The sequence below is a fragment of the Falco biarmicus genome, chromosome 1 (assembly GCF_023638135.1).
Source record: "Falco biarmicus isolate bFalBia1 chromosome 1, bFalBia1.pri, whole genome shotgun sequence".
NCBI classification, from domain to species: Eukaryota; Metazoa; Chordata; class Aves; order Falconiformes; family Falconidae; genus Falco; species Falco biarmicus.
The window spans coordinates 95,674,533-95,693,033 of NC_079288.1; the positions used below are offsets into that span (position 1 = coordinate 95,674,533).

At 40.7% G+C, this 18,501-nt stretch overlaps 1 protein-coding gene across 3 annotated transcripts in view; it reads left to right on the forward strand.

Moving 5' to 3' along the window:
* The first annotated feature begins 323 nt into the window (after nt 1–323).
* The window catches only part of STIM2 (stromal interaction molecule 2), a 73,963-nt gene continuing 55,785 nt past the window's right edge, over nt 324–18,501 (forward strand). For 2 of the 3 annotated variants that reach the window (XM_056349488.1, XM_056349498.1), the window contains exon 1: nt 324–693. In XM_056349488.1, the coding sequence (XP_056205463.1) occupies nt 483–693 (211 nt within the window). In that variant the 5' untranslated portion in view covers nt 324–482. The remainder of the gene's footprint in view (nt 694–18,501) is intronic. The other variant, XM_056349479.1, reaches the window with a different exon arrangement.

Consider the following 18,501-nt stretch of genomic DNA (forward strand, 5'->3'; position numbering starts at 1 on the left):
GCCCCTCCGGCCGCCGGCCCACGGCCGCTCCCCGCCCGGGCACCGACCCCCGGCCTGGCTCCGGGGCAGGGCTGGCAGCGAGCCCTGCCGGCGCTCCGCCGAGGGGCACCGCCGCGGCACGCACGCTCGCCGCCCCCCGGCGCAGCAGGCCCGGCCACCCGCCGCCTCCCGCGCCCCCAGGCGCGTCCCGCCGCGCCGCAGCCCCCCAGCCCAGCCCCGCTGCCCACGGGCTCCCGCCGCCCGCCCCTGCCCGGCCCCGGCCCCGGCCCCGGCCCCGGCCCCCGCCCCCGCCCCCTCCCGGGTGACGTCACCACGCGGTGACGTGTCGCCCGGGCGGCTCGGCGGCGGCCGCCGGAAGCGGCGGGAGGCGGCGTGGGACCGGCGCTGAGGCGGGTTCGTGCCGCCGGAGCGGGCAGCGGCGGAGCTCCAGCCCCTTCCTTCCTTCCCTGCCCTTCCTTCGCCTCGCTGCGACGGCGATACCCATGAGCGGCTTCCGAGCGCCCGGCGGGCGGCCGGCGGCGACCCCGGTGCCAACCTGCCTGCTTCTGCTGGGGCTGCTCCTGCCCGGGCTGCTCCCGCCCGCTGCCGCCGGCGGGGGACGCGACCCGGAGGCTGCGGACGGCGGCGGTGGCCGGCGGGGCGGGCGAGGAGGCGCCGCCGCCACTGCGGCGGAGACGGCGGCGGTCGTGACAGGTAACGGCTCCCACGCGTGCCGCCGGCGGGGCGGGGGGAGCATCCCGCCGGCGGGGGACACACACACCGGCTGCTGGCGGGGCCCTGCCCCGCCCGGCGCGGTGCGCGGCGCTCCGGGGCCGCCTCCCTCCGCCGCGGGCCCAGGCACGATGCGGCTCTGCAGAGGGCGCGGGCCGGTCTGCAGGGGGCCCGGCTGCGGCGGCGGCGGCACTGCGGTACTGCCCCGGCGGCGGCCGGCCGCCCCCTCTGCCCCGCCCGGGAAGGCGCCCGCCGCAGGCTACGCGCGGGATCCCGCTGGATAGCGATGCTGTTGCGACCCGGGGCCGCCGCTTCCGCGTCGGCTCCCGCGGTGCCGCCCGCCCGTGCGGGTGGGTGCCTGGGGCGCCGCCCCGGCCCTGGCCCGCCGTGCGCCTCTGCCGCGGCTCCCGCACCCGCAGGGCGGCTGCCGGGCGAGATGCGGGGCGCCCTCCCGGCGCGGCGGGGGTGGGGGGGCGGGCTGCGGTGGCCCCGGGGCGGGGAGGCGACACCCCCCCTAGCCCGCTTGCGGGTCCTGCCGTGCCGCCGCGCAGCTAGCTGCAGCGCCGGCCGGGAGCCCCGTGCTGCGAAGACAAAGGTGTCCATCCCGCGCCCTCGGAGGGGATTTAGCCCTCGAGAAAAGTGTCGAAAGCTTTTCCCCCGCTTCACTTAATCGAAACAAGTGAATACATTCGTACAGCCGTGCTTGCGGCAGGTGGTAATGCCTGCAGTTGCAAACAGCAGTTGTGGTGAAACATTTAAAATAATCTAATTTCAGCAGGCGTCGACGGCTCTGGATTGCTTATACGCATTATGAACCTGTCTTGAGCAGTAGGAAGCTTTATGGTCTGCAGGCTTTTCACTTAGGAAGATGGGGTTTGAGCGTCAGGTAGTAACTCGAAAACATTTAGAAGTTTGTTGCGTCTCTTGGTGTGCTTTTCAAATAGCTCGCTAATGGGAGGGGGTGTGTGGAAGGTGGAAGAAAATCACAAACCGTACTCCTTCTGAATTAGTGTGCGCTTCTTATCAGAGGAAAAACTTCTGATATTGTTTGGAAGAGTATTGACATCCTGAGCTGAAATTACTGAGCTTCAGTGGATGAAACATGCATAGGTTTCTTCTCAACATAACGCTTTAAAAACGTTAATTGTAACTGCTGGAACTTCAACGGTATTCCCGCAGGAACTCTGAGATGGAGGTGCAAGGCTATGTGATCTAGCCGATCTTGTTTGAGGACACAGCATTTCTGAAATACAAATTGTCCAATCTGTAGGCTTGCTGTGTAAACTAAGGAAGTTGGAACATCCGCAATCTGTGAAGCAGCAGTCAAACCTCCCAAGGGTATTGTGAAAATGCTGTGTTGGAATAGCTTTTTTTTTCCAGACCATAATTAATCTGGTTGTAGGTGGTATTTAACAGTTCTTGCTATTATAGTGCTGATGCTGTCTACATTTCATGCTTAATCAATCTTGATGTGTCAGTGTCTGGAAAAAAGACTATTTTATGGACTATAAAAGTACAGAGATGCTTGTCAGCTGTCGTGCTTTTCCCCTGCAGTGAATCTGGTAAAGAAATACATTTATTTGAGAAATCTAACATGTTAAGACTGGATTTATTGTGCTACATGAGTTTGGTCTGGAAAATATTTATGGTTAAAAGCCATCTTAGAATGAGTTTTAATCTTTAGGAGGTTTTTAACATAGTTCTGTGTTCATCCACTCGATAAATAGAATGTTTAAGTTCATCACGCAAGTTTTTGCCTGTCTGGTAACTAACCCCCAGATAGTTTTAAGTTACTCTTTGTAAAGCTGGAAGAACTCTTGAAGGTTGGGAGAAAATCAGGTGACGTGTTCAGCGGGTTGTTTTGCTTATCTTTTAGGGAAAGAATGATAGATAATATAAAACCTGCAGATGTGCCATGGAGTTAAGAGGGATTGCCAACACTCATCTGGAGAAGAACAGAAAAAAACTTAATTTATGTCATCTTAATAGGTTTGAGAAATACAGTCCAGAAGATGAAAAGCTGATAAGGCTGTGCTAGGAAGAGGCTATCAGATACTTGGTGGTGTATGGGCAGCACAGCTTAGGAAATAACCCAGGAGCCCTAGTAACAAATCGATCTGAATAAGCAATGTTACACAGCTGGCAAAAGTGGGTGCTATCCTTGGATATGTTGATCCAGTTTAAATTACAGAAGGCATCTGTTTTTTTTCTTCTTGGTTGCACTTTTGTGCCTAGTTCAGTGTTAAACAATCCAAAAAATGCAGAGGAAAGTAGCAATGTGGATAGAGAAACTCAACCTATCACTGATGCTAAAAATTTTTTAAAGTATTGTTTTATTTTGGAGGGTAGAAAAGGCTGTGGGGAGTGTATATACAATAAATAGTTCACACAAGCATATTGATTTTTTTTAAAAACTTTCTGTTTTCTTGTTAAGAGGAAGTAATTGTCGTGGGTGAGATTTAGGTTAAATATAGACTGGAAAGTTTTTACCTATAGCAGTCAAATTACGTAGATTGTTCAGTAAGTTCCTATTATTGGGGGCTTTTATTGTGTTAGAGGAGAAGCTGGCAAAGTTTATCTAGACAGAAAAACTAGATACCTAGACAAGTTTATCTTGACAGAAAAGGTATGTATAATGAATTTTAGGACTAGGAAAGAGCCTAAGATTCTACTCCTGCTGTATTTCATTGGATATTCAGGGATTTACTCAGTTGTTTATATAGATTAACATTACTGTTGTCTTCCTGTGTATGTGTGCCTTTTTAATGGTGATATTTATAAAATGACAGCTGTATATGTAGCATCTGACACTGTGATGAAGGTATTTAGTCATAATTATGGAAATCGGATCAACAAAGCTGTGTTTCCACTGGATGAAACGTCATGAGGCGATTTTCTACTCATTATGGCTCTGTTCACTACTGAATTTGATAGAAAGTTTTAAGGAACCTTCTGTTCTGAGTCTGAAGACAACACGGGGTTTTCACGTTCAGTTCATTCATTGACTGTTAATTACGTTGCTTTTTAATTTTGTATAGTTGTGGATTCTTTTCTTGTTTAAAAGTCTAAATTTAGTTCGTGATCATGGATTAATTTGTCTGCCTTTCAGGTGAGACAAAGAACCAGGACCTGTATTTGGCTAATAAATTTTTCTCAAATAATGGCTTGTAACACTGAGCTAGACCATTTTTAACTACAGCAGTACATTGTATTTACTGAAGAAACAATGGACAACATAATGTAACATTTTCCTGAAAGCCATTCAAAGATTTGTTTTGCTTGTAATTGAGTTTCCATTCTGGAACTTTTATTTATATATGTATATGATAATAACTTATCTATCATCTTAACACTCTGAGCTCTTCATATTAATTAGACTTTGGCACTTGAGAAGTGAGGCTTTCTAGAAAACGTGTCTTTTTAGCTGCAACTTGACAATTGTTTTAAGCCATTCTAATGTGGGTGGCTGTTGAAGGGTGGCTTTCTTGTTTGGAGTTGACCCCAGCTGGCCAGGCAAGCAATATTGTTAGCAGAGAGCCAGTAGGTGTGGGCATGCTCATCCCAATACTTGCAGCCCACAGGGAGGGAGGGAGTTCCTGCTGCCTTTCTGCTTTGTACCCTGCTTGTCCCCAGTGTTGTGATGAGCGCTGTCAGTTGCTCTAGCTTGCAGGAATGTGAAGAGAAACACAGGCAACAGAAAAATCGATAGATTTCTTAATCAGACTCTTTCCTGATATGCTTTAAGCACTAGTGCCAGTGCAACGAAAAGGCAGGATGGGACTGTCCAGGTGGGATCATCAGTGGGGAAGAAGGGTGGTCTGCCTCCTGTGATGGCAAGGAGTGATGGTTTGAGCATAGCTGTCCATAGAATTGCATCAGTAAGGTGACTGTAAAACTGGCACAGTGACCTTTTTTTGGCTTGAATAATCCATTTGGAAGTTGGTGGTTATGTGTGTGGACTAATACAGAGTGCAGTGACTTTGGTCATGTAGCAAATGCGCTGATCTTAAAAGGTTGTGAGCTATGAGACTTCTGTCACTTCCCTAGCAAACTGCTTTTTAAGGCTGGTAGATTTTTTTTTTGGGTTGGTTTTTTTTTTTTATTATTCCATTACTACTTTTTGTTTGTCTTTAAGTACTTTATGATCTAGTCTTACTGTTTCTGTTGGGAGGATAGAAATTGAAAGTTCTTTTTCCACTAAAGGATGTCAACTTCAAGCCATCATTTGCTTTCTGATAGCATCTCAATGCAGTCATCTGCCCCTGAAATCCAGCTGGTTTCTGCTCTGTTCTCAGTTTCATTAGGTTTTTAATTTCTTAGCATATTCTTTATTTTTAGTAATAAGGAATAGGAGAAATCCAGCAAACAAGGTTTCTGGGTTTTGATTAGCTCAGTTGGCAGCTGGTGAATTGTCACAACTACTAGATATAGCTAAAAAAGCTGTAAATGGCTGGATTTGTAGAGGTTCTTGAAACAAATATTAAAAACCAAGCAACCAAGGAAAATCTTGGCTTTATGTAGCAGAGCAGCGTTGGAATCCCACTCAGATAAGATCTCAAGCCCTTGTAACTTAGCCATAGCTGAGTATTTTTGCCTTACAGCCTTCCAGTGTTATTACCGTAACTCTTCAGTGCTTCTGCTAGTGCATTCTGCAGCTTCTGGTGTACTGTGAGCTTTTTTCCCTTGACTGTCAGCATCACCTGTTCTGAAGATTTCCCTGGACTTACTGTGGGAATTAGCCAGGTTTAGTTAGTATTTTGTGTTTCTTGTCTTACAGTAGCAGAGCTTGCCTTAAAACCCCTCAGTGACCCTCCCCGGTTTTTTTTGTTGGTGGTTTTGTTTTTTTTTTTTTTTTTTTTTTTTTTTTTTTTTTTTTTACTTGGTATCATCCCTCCATCAAGACGTTTTTGTATTGCTCTTTCAGTTATAAGCTGCTCTGCTTTTCTGGGGACCTCCTACCAGATTATGTCTAGCTGGTCCTATGCAGTTTGGGCATGATTCATTTTCTTCTAACTAACCTCAGTGATACTCATCTACCTTAAGCAGGTTGAGCTGCCATATATTTGTCAAAGAAGGACTGAACTGACTGAGGAGGCAGTTGATCTTGATAAGATTTCCCATGATGCTACCACTATGAAAAACACCTAAAAATGTAGTTTCCTTTTTTCAAGTTTGTTTGAAGTAAGCAATTTATATCCTTTTAATTGATTTTTTTTAGCTTCCGTGCTGTAACTTATATGTCCTTTTTTTTTTGCAGTTGGCATCAGGGGAGAGGAGCATATTGAGAATAGTTGTGATGATGTGGAAAAGCTAGGAAAATTACTACTTTTATTTTTGTTAATTTTTAATACATTGTCAAAAACTCCTTGGAAGTCAAAAGAGTATTATTTTACATAAGAGTTGGCTGTAATTTCCTGCAGAAATCCTGAGGTATGAGAAGACTTCATTGGGATTAGTCTTTTATATCCTATCTGTGAAACTGGCTTTTTAAAATACAGGAACTTGAGATGTTTCTCTTGATCATATATGGTATGTGTTAAGGATAAATAACCACTATGTATTGTTGACCTAAAATAAGCACACGCACATTTTACAAACCAAGGTGAGTTTCAAGTTATTACATAAGTTAGTGTTATTTTGCTTTTGGATACTTCTAAGTCTCTCCTGTTACTATGGAAACTATCTTTGCATTTCTGAAAGGGGGAGGGGGTGAACAAAATGATAATACATTGTGAAAATTTAGAATCGGTATAACCAGAATATGATTATCTGGGTACTATAACATCTGCATTTGTTTACTTGATTTCTGTGAGCACTTGTAACTTAACTGAAGAGAGTTTATTACTGTATCTTTCATGTTTGTTTGATTTGTGGTGGTTTTTTTCATTCTTTTTTTTTTCCTTTTGGACCTTTCTCCTTTTCCTTCCAATCCCAAAAGCATGGCATTTTTCAGAGACCTGTTCAAGGAATCCTTAAGTCTATATAATGAAAAGTACTCCGGAGTTTTAACTAAAATCTGTCTTGACAATTGAAGATAATGTGCTTGTTAGAACAGTTAAGAATTTAACAGCACTCATAATAGAACTGTTGACTCATTTGACTCAACAGAATTTGAATTAACAGGTAAGAACCAGTGACATTTTAAATCTCATTTCTGTGGTCTCTAGCACAGACTTTTAAGTTTATCAGGAGAAAATTTCCTCTCTATGCAGACAGTGTTATGCTGTTGCAGGCAAATATTGCTTCTCCTGTGATTCCTGGATGCAGAGGCAGGAGGGAACCTGCCGCTATTGCAGCTTGTATTGCTAACCACAAGCAGCACCACAGAAACTTGTGTAAATTGGAAGTGGTTGTTGAGGCTACTTGGATTGTGTGAAGCTTTAACTTTTGCAGTGGCTCAGAATTTATGGGAATGCAAAGATCGCTTTGATCATTTTCCTCTAGGCAATGCTTTCTGTCTCTTACCTTTTATTCTGCATCATGAAACATTTAAAAACTGTCAGCAGTTCAGCCTTCTGGTACTGTCTCCAATTAAAATTTTAATACCTGATTATTTTTTTGTGTGTATTTAGTTTCTGTGGTTGTAATTAATTTGTAAGAAATTGTCATTTGCTCAGCTTCTGAAACTGAGGTAAGCAATAACCAGTAGTTTATCTGAACCTGTTAAAAAACAAAGAAAACTTGTGGTAGAGTTTAATTGAAATATGTTTTTGTTGAATAAAAATTTGATGAAGTCATCTTGGATTTCTAAGCTCTGTGTAGTTTCTTCTTAAAATAGGAAACTTTCCATACATGAAGGTGTGGTATGGGTGCTTTTTCTCACTTTGTGGTTTAGAATAAAGGAAGGGGTTAGTTGTATGTAGTTATAAGCACGTTACAATATTACACAGATAAAGGAACAGTTCTTCTCAGAACCATCAGGTGTCTGTGTGAACTGAATTAGTTCAGATTCAGCGTTCTCTGCAAGTTAAATATGTTAATTTCCTTTCTAAATTTCACACAAACATTATTTTATTTTTAATAGTAAACAACTCCCACAGGCTGCCATTAAGATTGGTCATCAGTAACTCTTGATTGTTTCTTGGCTTTTCTTTTGTACATGTAGCATTTGATAAATGAGCAAATGGCTTAAGTGATTTTTTTTTTTTGGTTGTTTTTAGATTTACTCTGTTTACATGTAGAAATATGTTAAGTGAGTTTTGCTAGGAAGTTATCAACATAACTTTTGTCAATCTGCTGAATTTTTTTTTTTTGTCGCAGGATATTACTTGGAATGCATTCCTCCCTCCTACCCTCACTAGAGGCAGTAAGGAGGTGAATTTTTTGTTTGTATTTCTAGATCTAAAGCAAATAATAATAATAAGTCTTACATTGTTTGTCTCCACTTATAGTCTGGAAATGACAAGCTTGATTAATTTTTCCTCAATTTGAAATGCTATCCAGTGCTTTTATTTGAAGAACAGTGAGCAAGAAATATATTGTTAATGAATAAAGAAACCCATCCAAACCATGAGGTCGGTGATGATTTTGAAAGAAATATGAAAGTTAATTATTCTGAGTAGGAGACCTCCTTCTAACTGTAGTTTTAGTTCTAGATTGCTATATATGGAAGGTTGCAAGGTAACTTCTTGCTGTGACATGGTATGCCTATATGACAAATGCTGTTGGCTTGTTATTTTCATTGCCTAAAGACTTGCCAATTATTTTGAAATGAAAATGAAATTACTTTTTTCAGTGCTAAGTATTATTTACTGTTTTGCTAAATATTAGCAAATTAAACATCATTAATTAAACAGAATTAAATATATTACACTACATAATATCATATAGCTCCAATACTTACATTATAATTTGGCAGGAAGGAAAAATGTATGTATATCCTTTTCTTCTTGCAATTTTTACTTGCAAATGAAATGCATCAAGGCAGCCCTTGCCTTCCCCAGGGTATATTTTTAATTTTTCTTTGAAAGACCTAACTTTGCCAGTACTTTTTTGGAATATGACTGCCTCAGTCTCTTCTCTTCTACCTGGTTGATGTTCCCGGAATGTATCTACTGAGACACTGCTGTCAGAGCCATAGAGGACATTGTAGTTACTCTGGGAACAGCACCGTGATATGTCAGTGTGAGTACAGATACAAGACAATGAAATGGTTTCCATTGACTTCACCATATGAACCTGTATTACATATTCACTGGGATTTCATTCAAAGACTGCATTTTAAGTAAATTGATATTTTGGGTTTGGTCTTAAAATGCACTCCTGGTAAGTGGTCTTACTGTGTGTTGCAGGCAATGATGAGAGATCTGTAGCTCTGCAGCCTTTGAAGGATGTTGCTTTGTAACTGGTTTAAATGGACCCTGGTGTAGGCTGTTTCTGCAGAAATAGGTGCTCTTCCTTTGTGCTTGTGGCTTTCTGTCCCTCCCTGACTATTCTGTGTGTTCCAGCTGCTCCCTTAATATTATCATGGCTGGTGGTGAGCTAGTCTGGGGGAATTGATTGAGCTGGATGTTTGTATTAATTTTTTTCTCAGCAGAATCGGGCTTGCTTCAGTTCAGTGCGCAGCTGCACAAGGGTGTGCGTGAGAAGGTAACAGTGTTGGAGTAAGGTAGTATTAACGATTTTTGTAAAAGCCCATGCATGCCAAGTAAATAGAGATTGAGAAAGGTGGATAAAGGGGGATTTAGCTACTTGCAAAAAGCAATGTTTTACACAGTTACCACCCGTGAGGTTGAAAAATGGCATTCAAAATTGGTAAAGAAATACTTCAGCAATCCATAAAATTTGTAGAGGGAGACTTTTAAATTATCAGTAGAACAAAGACTTTAGTATGGCTTCTTAAAGAGAGAAGTTATCGTAGATGATAGTAACTTCACTTAGGGAGAAATTCATGCTTTTTTAAGAGTTCATGTCTCGAAACTACAATCACTTGCTTAGCATAACTATTTACTTATATAAAGCAAAACTGATGAAATGTGATTTTATTAAGACAGGATAATGAAGAGGAGTCCCATGCTTGATTCAGTTATAGATGATTGAAGGGAAAAAACCCCCACCTATCTGAGTCTAAATGCATCCAATTGACTACTCTTACACTTTGTTATAAAGGAATCCAAGTAAAACTGGTTGGTTTCCTTTCTTAAGTAAACATCCTTCCTAGGAAACTATGCATCTGTGATGTGCTTCTTTTTTTGTCACAAAAGCATTCAGAAACTTGTTTTATGTTGCCTCATGTCTGTTTATAGTACCCTCTGAACAGTAGTCAAGGCTTTAATTTCTCTTGATGTTGATAAGTGGTAAGACTTCCTCATTTCAACAAAATGGAAGCTCTGTACACAACCTCGGCTGTGATCAGGTCCACAGAAATTGCTGTTTCCTTACAAAAGAGTGATAAGCAATCACAGGTAAAATGTTATCTTAACGAGGAGAAAAAGGATGCATCTTCACAGTACTAGGTCATTACAAACTGAGCTTTATACCATTTAGCTTAGAAGGGAGTGGAAGTTTGATGTCTAGTGAGATGATGAAGGGAGGGGGTTGGGAAGGGGGGGATTCAATGTAAACTGCTGGTGCCTGCAGAGATCTTTTTGGTATTTCATGATACTCTGTGATAGGATGATGAGAGGGTAGTGTTGAAGTGCAAGGAAGTAGGGCAGGGAGGGAAAGGAGGAAGGAACTTGTTTTAGCACTTTCATACTGTTAAGTGTGTACTTGGACTGGATTTAACCAAATAATTGGAGCTCTGATTAGCTGTTATACTTGAGATTTTTGGGAGTAATGGTGGATTGTTCCTTGGAAACAGCCTGGTTATCGATCAGGAAGAAATACTACAAATTCTGAAAAAAGGTAAATAGTATACTATTGTTGTCACTTGAAAAGATTGTAAAACTAGGAGAGGTTTGAATAAAGCTTGCCAATGCTTTTGTATATATGTTTGTATGTATGTAAAGTGTGTATGAAAAGAAGCTGGCACTTGAATTTAAAAGATCTGCCCTGTGGCCATAGTTCTTTGGAAGCTGAAGCCCATATACTTCGGCAGCTGTGGTTTAGGCCTTCAGCCTGTCCTCTTCCTCATGCTGAGCTGTTTCAGTTTAGTTGTTGGGTTCATTTTCTGCTGGAATAATGTGCTGAAAATGGTGAAGTCAAGGTCGAATGAACCCTGGGCTGGAAGCAAGGAAGGCCAAAGAGGTGGAGGGACAGAGGGATGGAAGAGCACTGTGGAAGCCAGATGGGTTTCAGGTCTTAGGAGGTGTGATGATAGTGAGGATGTCTCTTTGCAACAGTGATGGTGAGGATTGTCTCTTTGAGGATGACTCTTTGAAATCATGAGTATTATAAAGGAGGCAACTCTAGAAAGACTGGTAATTATTTTCATGCTATGAGACCTGGGAGCATTGGTGGAAAATCAGAAGGTTTAAAAATAAGGTGTGTTCCACTGCTTTCCATTTTCCTGGGGGAAGGGGGAGAGCACACTGGCATGAATAGGGGGAATTGAACTGGGAAACTAATTGCCGTGGACTGTTTTGCCAACCAAAAATGGGTTGGGTTTGGGGGGGAAAAGTGGTCTTTGCCATCATCCTTTGTACTGCGCTATGGGCTGCCAACTGGTGCTGTGCAAGGCTGAACGAGGTGGACACCTTTAGTCAGTGCAGCTAATTCGTATGTTTTGCTAGTTTTTTGTAAAACTGCAAGGTATCGTTGTGTTGTTTGAGGCAAGATAATTTGACAAAATACTTGCTGTTTTCCATTAGAATTTCATTTTTAGTTCTGTGCAAATGTTTCAAGTGACTGCTAAAGCAGAAGGAATAAGTAAAATGCTTAAAGGAGAATGTCATAATTTTGTAGTAAGCTGCATTGGGATTTGTACAGTAAGTTTTTGGGAGGCGTTATCAACTGGGATTTTTCAAGTTAAGGACTGGCAGAATTTTTGCTGGTGCTGATTGAATTCATAAATTGATTTTATTGAACTGTTTTTCTTTTGTTGATTTGCACTGGTTTGCAGTCTTCTAAGTAGTATCTGAAGGCTGAAATTCCTTTCCTGCCTGAAGTTTGTAAAATTACAATGACTTTTTTGGTTTTGATTTTTTTCTAACCACTTTTAGTTTTCTATGCCCAAAATGCTGTCAACAGCAGGTTAACATTCTTACAGAAGCCAAAGAACAAGATAGCCATTGTCTTGTTACCCAATTTATTGCTTTTATTCTTTAAATATGAAAGTAGTAGTTGATTATTCACTTGGATAGATTTTTTTGAATTTTTAGCACTTTTAATAAGTGCTTCTTTAACTCTTGTCACTTGTTGTTCTGATACTGGTTTTCTTGTGCCTGTGAAGTGTTTGAGAAGACTTTAAGGCAGAGAGTTAAGCATACCAACTGATGACCCTGAGTTTTCAGAATGCTGTGTTAACCTGCTTAAAGGCTAGACGTAGTGCCTTGCTCTGTCATGAGAGAACTAGTCTCTAGTATCTTACCTTCAGATCTGACTGGGGGTGAAGTGGAGGTTTTAGGCAGCTGTAGTGTTTTAGGTAGTAGTGTGACAATTTTGAAGATCAATCAGCCTGTTGCTGAAGATCAGTCAATCCGATTTGCTTTGTAAAATGGGATTTCGTTTTGTAGCTCCTACCAGGCCACTCTTATTTGCTGGATGTTGAGGGGAAAATAACTGTAACTTTTCAAACTTGGTGGCCTCTTGTCTTTTTCAAATTTTTTTCTCCAAAAGCTTTCTGAGACTTATTGGAATGAAAATGTTTATTTTGCTGTTGCTTGTACTATTGTGAATACTTTAAGTGAAACTCTTTTTGCCGTGGGGTTCTGCTCTGGCAACTGACTGCAGAAATGTTTCATGAATGTGTCTGGTTCAGTTTGCCTTTTTCAAAATTTTTTTGGTGTATGTAATAAAAATGAAAGTGGAAGTGGAAACTCTGCTAGTAACGAGGACATTTTGCACATGAAAATTAAGAGAAGTATATTTAGTGTTTGAAGGAGTGAAAATTCAGTTTTTCCGGGTCTGTGCTATACTTCTAGTGATCATAAAGGTCAAGCTTAATTCTGGTCTGTTTATTGGGAGTGTAGTAGGACACTTGCTAGAAGAAGGAAGGAGCATGTATTTCAGAGCTGTAATTAAGTTTTCTTTGGCAAGTTTTGCATTCAGACAGGCTTAAATATGTAGTTCGCTGGCATTTTCTGCACACATGTGAGAACTGAAAACATCAACTGTAAACTGCTGTGGAAAACGATGGCATGTGTCCTGGGATCACCATGGTTGCTGCCATTTGTACAACTGCTTGGATATTTCAAAGAGCTCCTTCTGTTTGGCTAGGTAGTGAATTTAAGATCAGAAGTTGAATATAGAGCATCCTGTATTGTGTGGAATTAAAGCATTTAAGACATTTCTGAGGTTTTTTTTTTCTTAACCCCGGGGTTGTTGGATACCTAGTGGAGAGCATAATTCTTAGATATTTTCTTAGTATGTGAAGTAAGTTAGAGACATATAGTAGAGGGTGAATTATGATGTTCATACTGGTGCTACCACTAATAATGAAGTGCTCAAAGTATTGCAGTTGAAATGCTAGGGTGAGGTAAATACTGTACTTTTCCTGTGCGTCTTGTCCAAGATTATAAGTAGACTTATATTTGCATGAGTAATGTGCCTTTGGCTCTGACGTTCACTTGTTTTATCAAATAGCCTCCCCTGATGGTCTCAGACATCTTACTTAGAAATATTTTGAAACTTGCTTCCTCTTTGGCCTATCTTAAACTTCTGTTAAACATAGATTACTTCAAAGTGCAAGTTGTAGTTAGTTTGGCACACAGGCAAACCCATTTGATTTACAGATGGCACGTGAGGCATTCCCTGTTTACTAATTGAAATGAAGCAATGCTTCTTCCAGAAAGGGTTGAAGCATGTGGGATGGATACTGGTGGGGTAGAGGGCTCAGAGTGGAGGAGAGCAGCCGGCCCCAGCAGCAGCTGTTGCTGCCACGCTGGTGGGTATTTCCAGCAGTGAGCCTGCTTCCTCCTTCTCCTTGGCTTTTCTGCCTGGCTGTTGCTCATGCCAAGGCTATTGTTATTATACTGAATTTAGAGAATGTGGCATCATTTGGGAGCTAGTGTTTCAGATCATGTGGTGGGAGAAGCATGCTTGGTTAGCAATTACTATGCACAGTTTCCTGCTTCACCTATTCATTATTTTAATTTGTTGTTTACTATTGAGTTTGTAGGGGCCCCAGAGGTGTTAAAAGGCCCCCGTGGAATTACTTGATCAGAAGCTTTAAGGATGGGATTCATTTCACATCTGTTGAGGTGTTGGCATCTGAGGTAGGAATCTAGGCTCCTGTAACAGAGTAAATTTGTTTTGTCATGAGGTAGAAAGCTCTGTTGAGATGGATGGGACACACCACTAACTCAAGTTGCTGTGTCAGATTTCTTTTGTGTGAAGAGGGCACTTCAGATTTAAGGGAAAAAATTTTGTTGTTCTGGCTTTATACGAGAACTGTTCTAGCAACAGTACTTCATCCTGTTTAAGGAGCCTCTAACCTGTTTACATTTATATCTAAACTTAAACGCTTTCTGAGTCAAGTATTTTTGGCATGTTTCTTTAATGTATTTAAGTTTTTATATGCTATATGATAAATAATTGCTGCTCAGGTTGGATATTAATTTGGCATTTATGTTCACAGTGCTTCTTAAGTGCACTTAAGTTTTGTTTTCTGTGTCATTTAGCTTTAAAATGTTGCAGGATTAGGTTTCAGCCAATCAGTAATACTACCTAGGAAGCTATAATTAATGTGTTAGGGGAGGGGAGGTGGTGTTAACTCCTTCTCCCCATCTTTGATAACCTTATTAGCCATGATTTATTACTTTCAGAAGGTTTGAGGCTTCTTAGTAGATGACTTGCCTACTAGAGAAGATGATCTATGCTTGAATTCACTTAGCTTTTGAACTGTTTTACAGAATTCATCTGAGTGGTTGGGTTGCAGTGTAAGGAAATTAATTTTTTTAGGATGTAATGTTTCATAATGTATTTTGTAAGATTCTTCTAAATGTCTTATCCATTGAGTCATGCTGTTGCATTTGTCTTGCCTTGCCTCCTCCACCCCAACAAATCTTGTGCATGTTTTAGATGTTCTGATTGTGTACCCCAACCTCCTTAACAGGCTTTCTCACCGCATTTGATTCGCTGCTTATTTTTTGCTCTAGTTTGAATGAAAAAGAAATACTGAAAAGCCAAATCCAGCCATCCTGTATTGCTATTTGATGCAGGAATTGTGTGGGTCTTGTAAAATGCTGGTTACAACAGCACATAACTGAAAATGCTGTGTTCCAGAATGAATTTACATGTTTTGCTGGCTTTTTTTTTTCTCTGTGTGTGTCTGTAACGTGCTCAGATGGTTTTAGACCTATCTGCCAATGTTCATAAGAAGTACCAGAAGTAAAAAGCAGACTGCCATCAGTTAATGTGGTTCTGAAGCTCTTAACAGAAATACTTTGGATATGTAGGTAAGACTGAAGCACAGCTATAGAAAAAGGAAAGAGTGATTCCACCTCTGCATTAATTGCATCTGGGAACTTCAAGTAACACTTTGTACTTCATGGCAGAATGTTGTGCTAAATTAGAAATTGTGATACCCTCGCCCACAATTGTTCAGTATCATGCAACTGTGATTGGTTTAGTCATGAGCAGAGTACTGGGCTGCCTACTCTGTCTTTGCAAGGTACCATGGCATTGGAGTTGCTCTTAGTGGTTCATTACTATTCATATCTGTTTTGCAGATGAGAGCTGTGGGCAGTGTCTTTTTCTGATGGCACGGACTTATATTTGAAAGATACCAGGGACAGAGAAAACCCATATTCTTCAGGAATGTTTGGTGACATGTAATCTGCAGCTTGTTAGGAGTCTATAGTTGTCCTGTGTTTGAGGATCTTTCAGTAGTCATTCAGAATATCTGACAGGATTCTCCAGAGTTTCTGTTCCCTTTTTGTACGAACATCGAAATCTGCAGAGAACTCTTACCTGTTATATCTGACTCATGCAAGTTCTAATAAATCAACATTTATGCTTAAGTTCTGTACTGTATTTCTAAGCACAGCTGAAGGTTTTTCATATAATTAAGGCTTCTAGAAATCTGCAGTGTAACTCTTTATATGCAAATCTTTCAACAGCTAAATGATATATTTAGGAGTAGTGATTTGTCTAGTATACAATGATTTATTCTGACATGTAATTTTTTTAATTAATGTCTTTTCTTCCTCAGGCAAAACTCTGGCTTTGGATGCCTGTCCAACATTACCTTCACTTTTGGTTACACCTGCTATTTACCTCCTCAGCTGGGTGTCCCATGGAACTTGCTAAGCAATGTGTTCAAAAGAAAAAATTTCCAAAAGTAGATTTCTGTTCAGCTTTTGCTTTTATGTTGTTTATAAGGTGGTTCAGTTCAGAGAGTGGGTGAAAGATATGACAGTGAGTACTTGAGAGATCTGGAGTTTGTTCTTAATAAATATCATGCAAAGCCATTTAGATTAGTTAAGGCCTTATTACTGTCTGAATTTGTTTTGTCTTTGCGTTTTCTGCCTAATTAATGAACACCTGTATCATTGCACTCAGAGTTGATCGTTGACCCAAGCTTAATTTTGGGAATGGTTTTTGGGTTGTCTAATGCACTTAGATTTGCAAAAGGACCTTTATATGAGGTATTACAGCATTAATATCTCCTCTGAACTGGAATTTTACTTGTGTATAGTGATGCTAGTAAATAACTGAATATTACATGAATATGAAATACTCCATAATTACAAGTAGTGTAGTCAGCTTTCAGCAAAAGGTGTGTCTGTCAAAATTAACTCCTCTGTTCTGTCCATGCACCTGCTTGGCATAGTGTTTACTGTGCTAGCCAGCTGTTACTGTTGTCCAACCAGACTGTAGAAAGAACAAATAGGAAAATCACAGGCAAATAAGAGTAAGTAATGACAAGTTACCAGTACAGCCTCATGAATGTTCAACAGAAGATGGATGCTGGCTGAACATGGGTAGAAGAGAAGCTAAGTAAAAGTTGCCAGTGGAGTGAGGTATAGGCCAGGGGAAAGATCCGTCCACGGAGGGTGGCAAAGATTGTGTGTGCTGCACAATGCATTGTAAAAATGCTGCGTCTGTCTAGAACAAAGTACCTTCGCATTGATGGCATTCAGACATACAAGTCATTAGGATACTAGTTGTGACAGATTTGTTTTGTGTAGGATTTAAAGGGTTGCATACGCAGTTCCCAGCAGTAAACAAGTTGGGGAAGCTGGGAAATGTTGCTTTGGATTATTTCTTGTCTCATTTTTTTGGTGTGTGTGTTCATGTAAGTAAACAATATTTTGTCATAGATGTTTAAATAACAAGTATAAAGCAAAACAGAAATGCTAAATTAAGACATGTCTTTAGTTATGTGGTTTATTTTTATATGAGAAACATGGTGATTCTGAAATTTTCCACTCTGAGGGTGCCTGGCAGGTTGCAGTGTGGATTCTTTATTCCACTCATAGCATATTCCTGCATGCTTTTGTTAGTGACTGAAAGTTGTTAGTTAATTCACTGATAAAGCTTTAGGGTAACATTTAGTAATTGGTTTACTTCTTTGAAAAACTTACTTTAGCAGAATTTGTGTTAGTGTATGCATGACACGTGATTGTACAAAAATTAGTAGTACTGAAATTATGCCATGAGAAAACCTAAAGGCTTTTTTCACTTTTCTGTAAGTAATTTAGCCTTACTTACAAGTACTTGTTTACCTCTGAAGAATTGGATAACAGATAACATACAGGGATGATTGTATGCATGTATCTTTCTTCCGTTACTTAAATTTTTAAAAGAATTAATGGAATCAAATTTTGGATGTGACCGCAGATCTTTACAGACCACCAAAATACTGTGTTTGGAACAAAGTGATATTGGTCAGTATTTTTACTGCTTTTAAAAAAGGCCAAACTTGTATTTTGATAGAGCATCTATCACTGTTATTCAGAACAATTTTGCTGAAATTTCATTTTGTGATAAGAGAGAGGATTCAGTTCCTGTGGCATCAACTTTTACTAAAATGTTGGTGTCTGCTGTTTTAAGAGAAAATCCATGTATGTTATTTGTGGTGTTGTAATGTGGAAATCCATAGAGGCTCTTTGGGGAATTGTAGGTTTTTTTTCCAGAGATGGCTCTTTCAGACAGCAGTTGATGCTGTTACTCACAAATATGCTTTTATGCATATTGTTGTGCATTTCTCCCCCTTCACTGGTCCAGAGGTGATCAGTTAAAACATTGTTTAAGAACATATTCATTGTTTTACAAAATCAGAGAAGTAGCTTATCTAACACATGGAAATAACAATCTACCAGGGGCTTGAGAAAAGGATATTGTGAGAAGTCTAGCACATAATTGCAGCACAGTGATTCAGTATGACTCTTCCTACAGAAAACGTTTACTAGTTGTTTTATGTCCTGAAGTGTGAAGGATTGTTCCTGTCTGCTTGGTTTTTATCTTACCTAAAATAAACATGGCTTTTTGTTCCACCATGTAGATCTCACTTTGAAGAAAGTTTGGTGTCTTGGATGTGATGATCAGCAGAACTCGTTGTTGTTAAAGGCAGGGTTGGTTCTTTTCGTGTTTTGTGGTTTTGTGTGTTGTTTTTTTTTTTGTGTTTTTTTTTTCTGTGTTTTGGGTTTTTTGTGAGGTTTTTTTTGTGGGGTTTTTTTGAGTTTTTTTGTGGTTTTTGTTCTTTTGTTACCTAGTAGCCTTTCAAAATACTGTCATTTGGGGGAA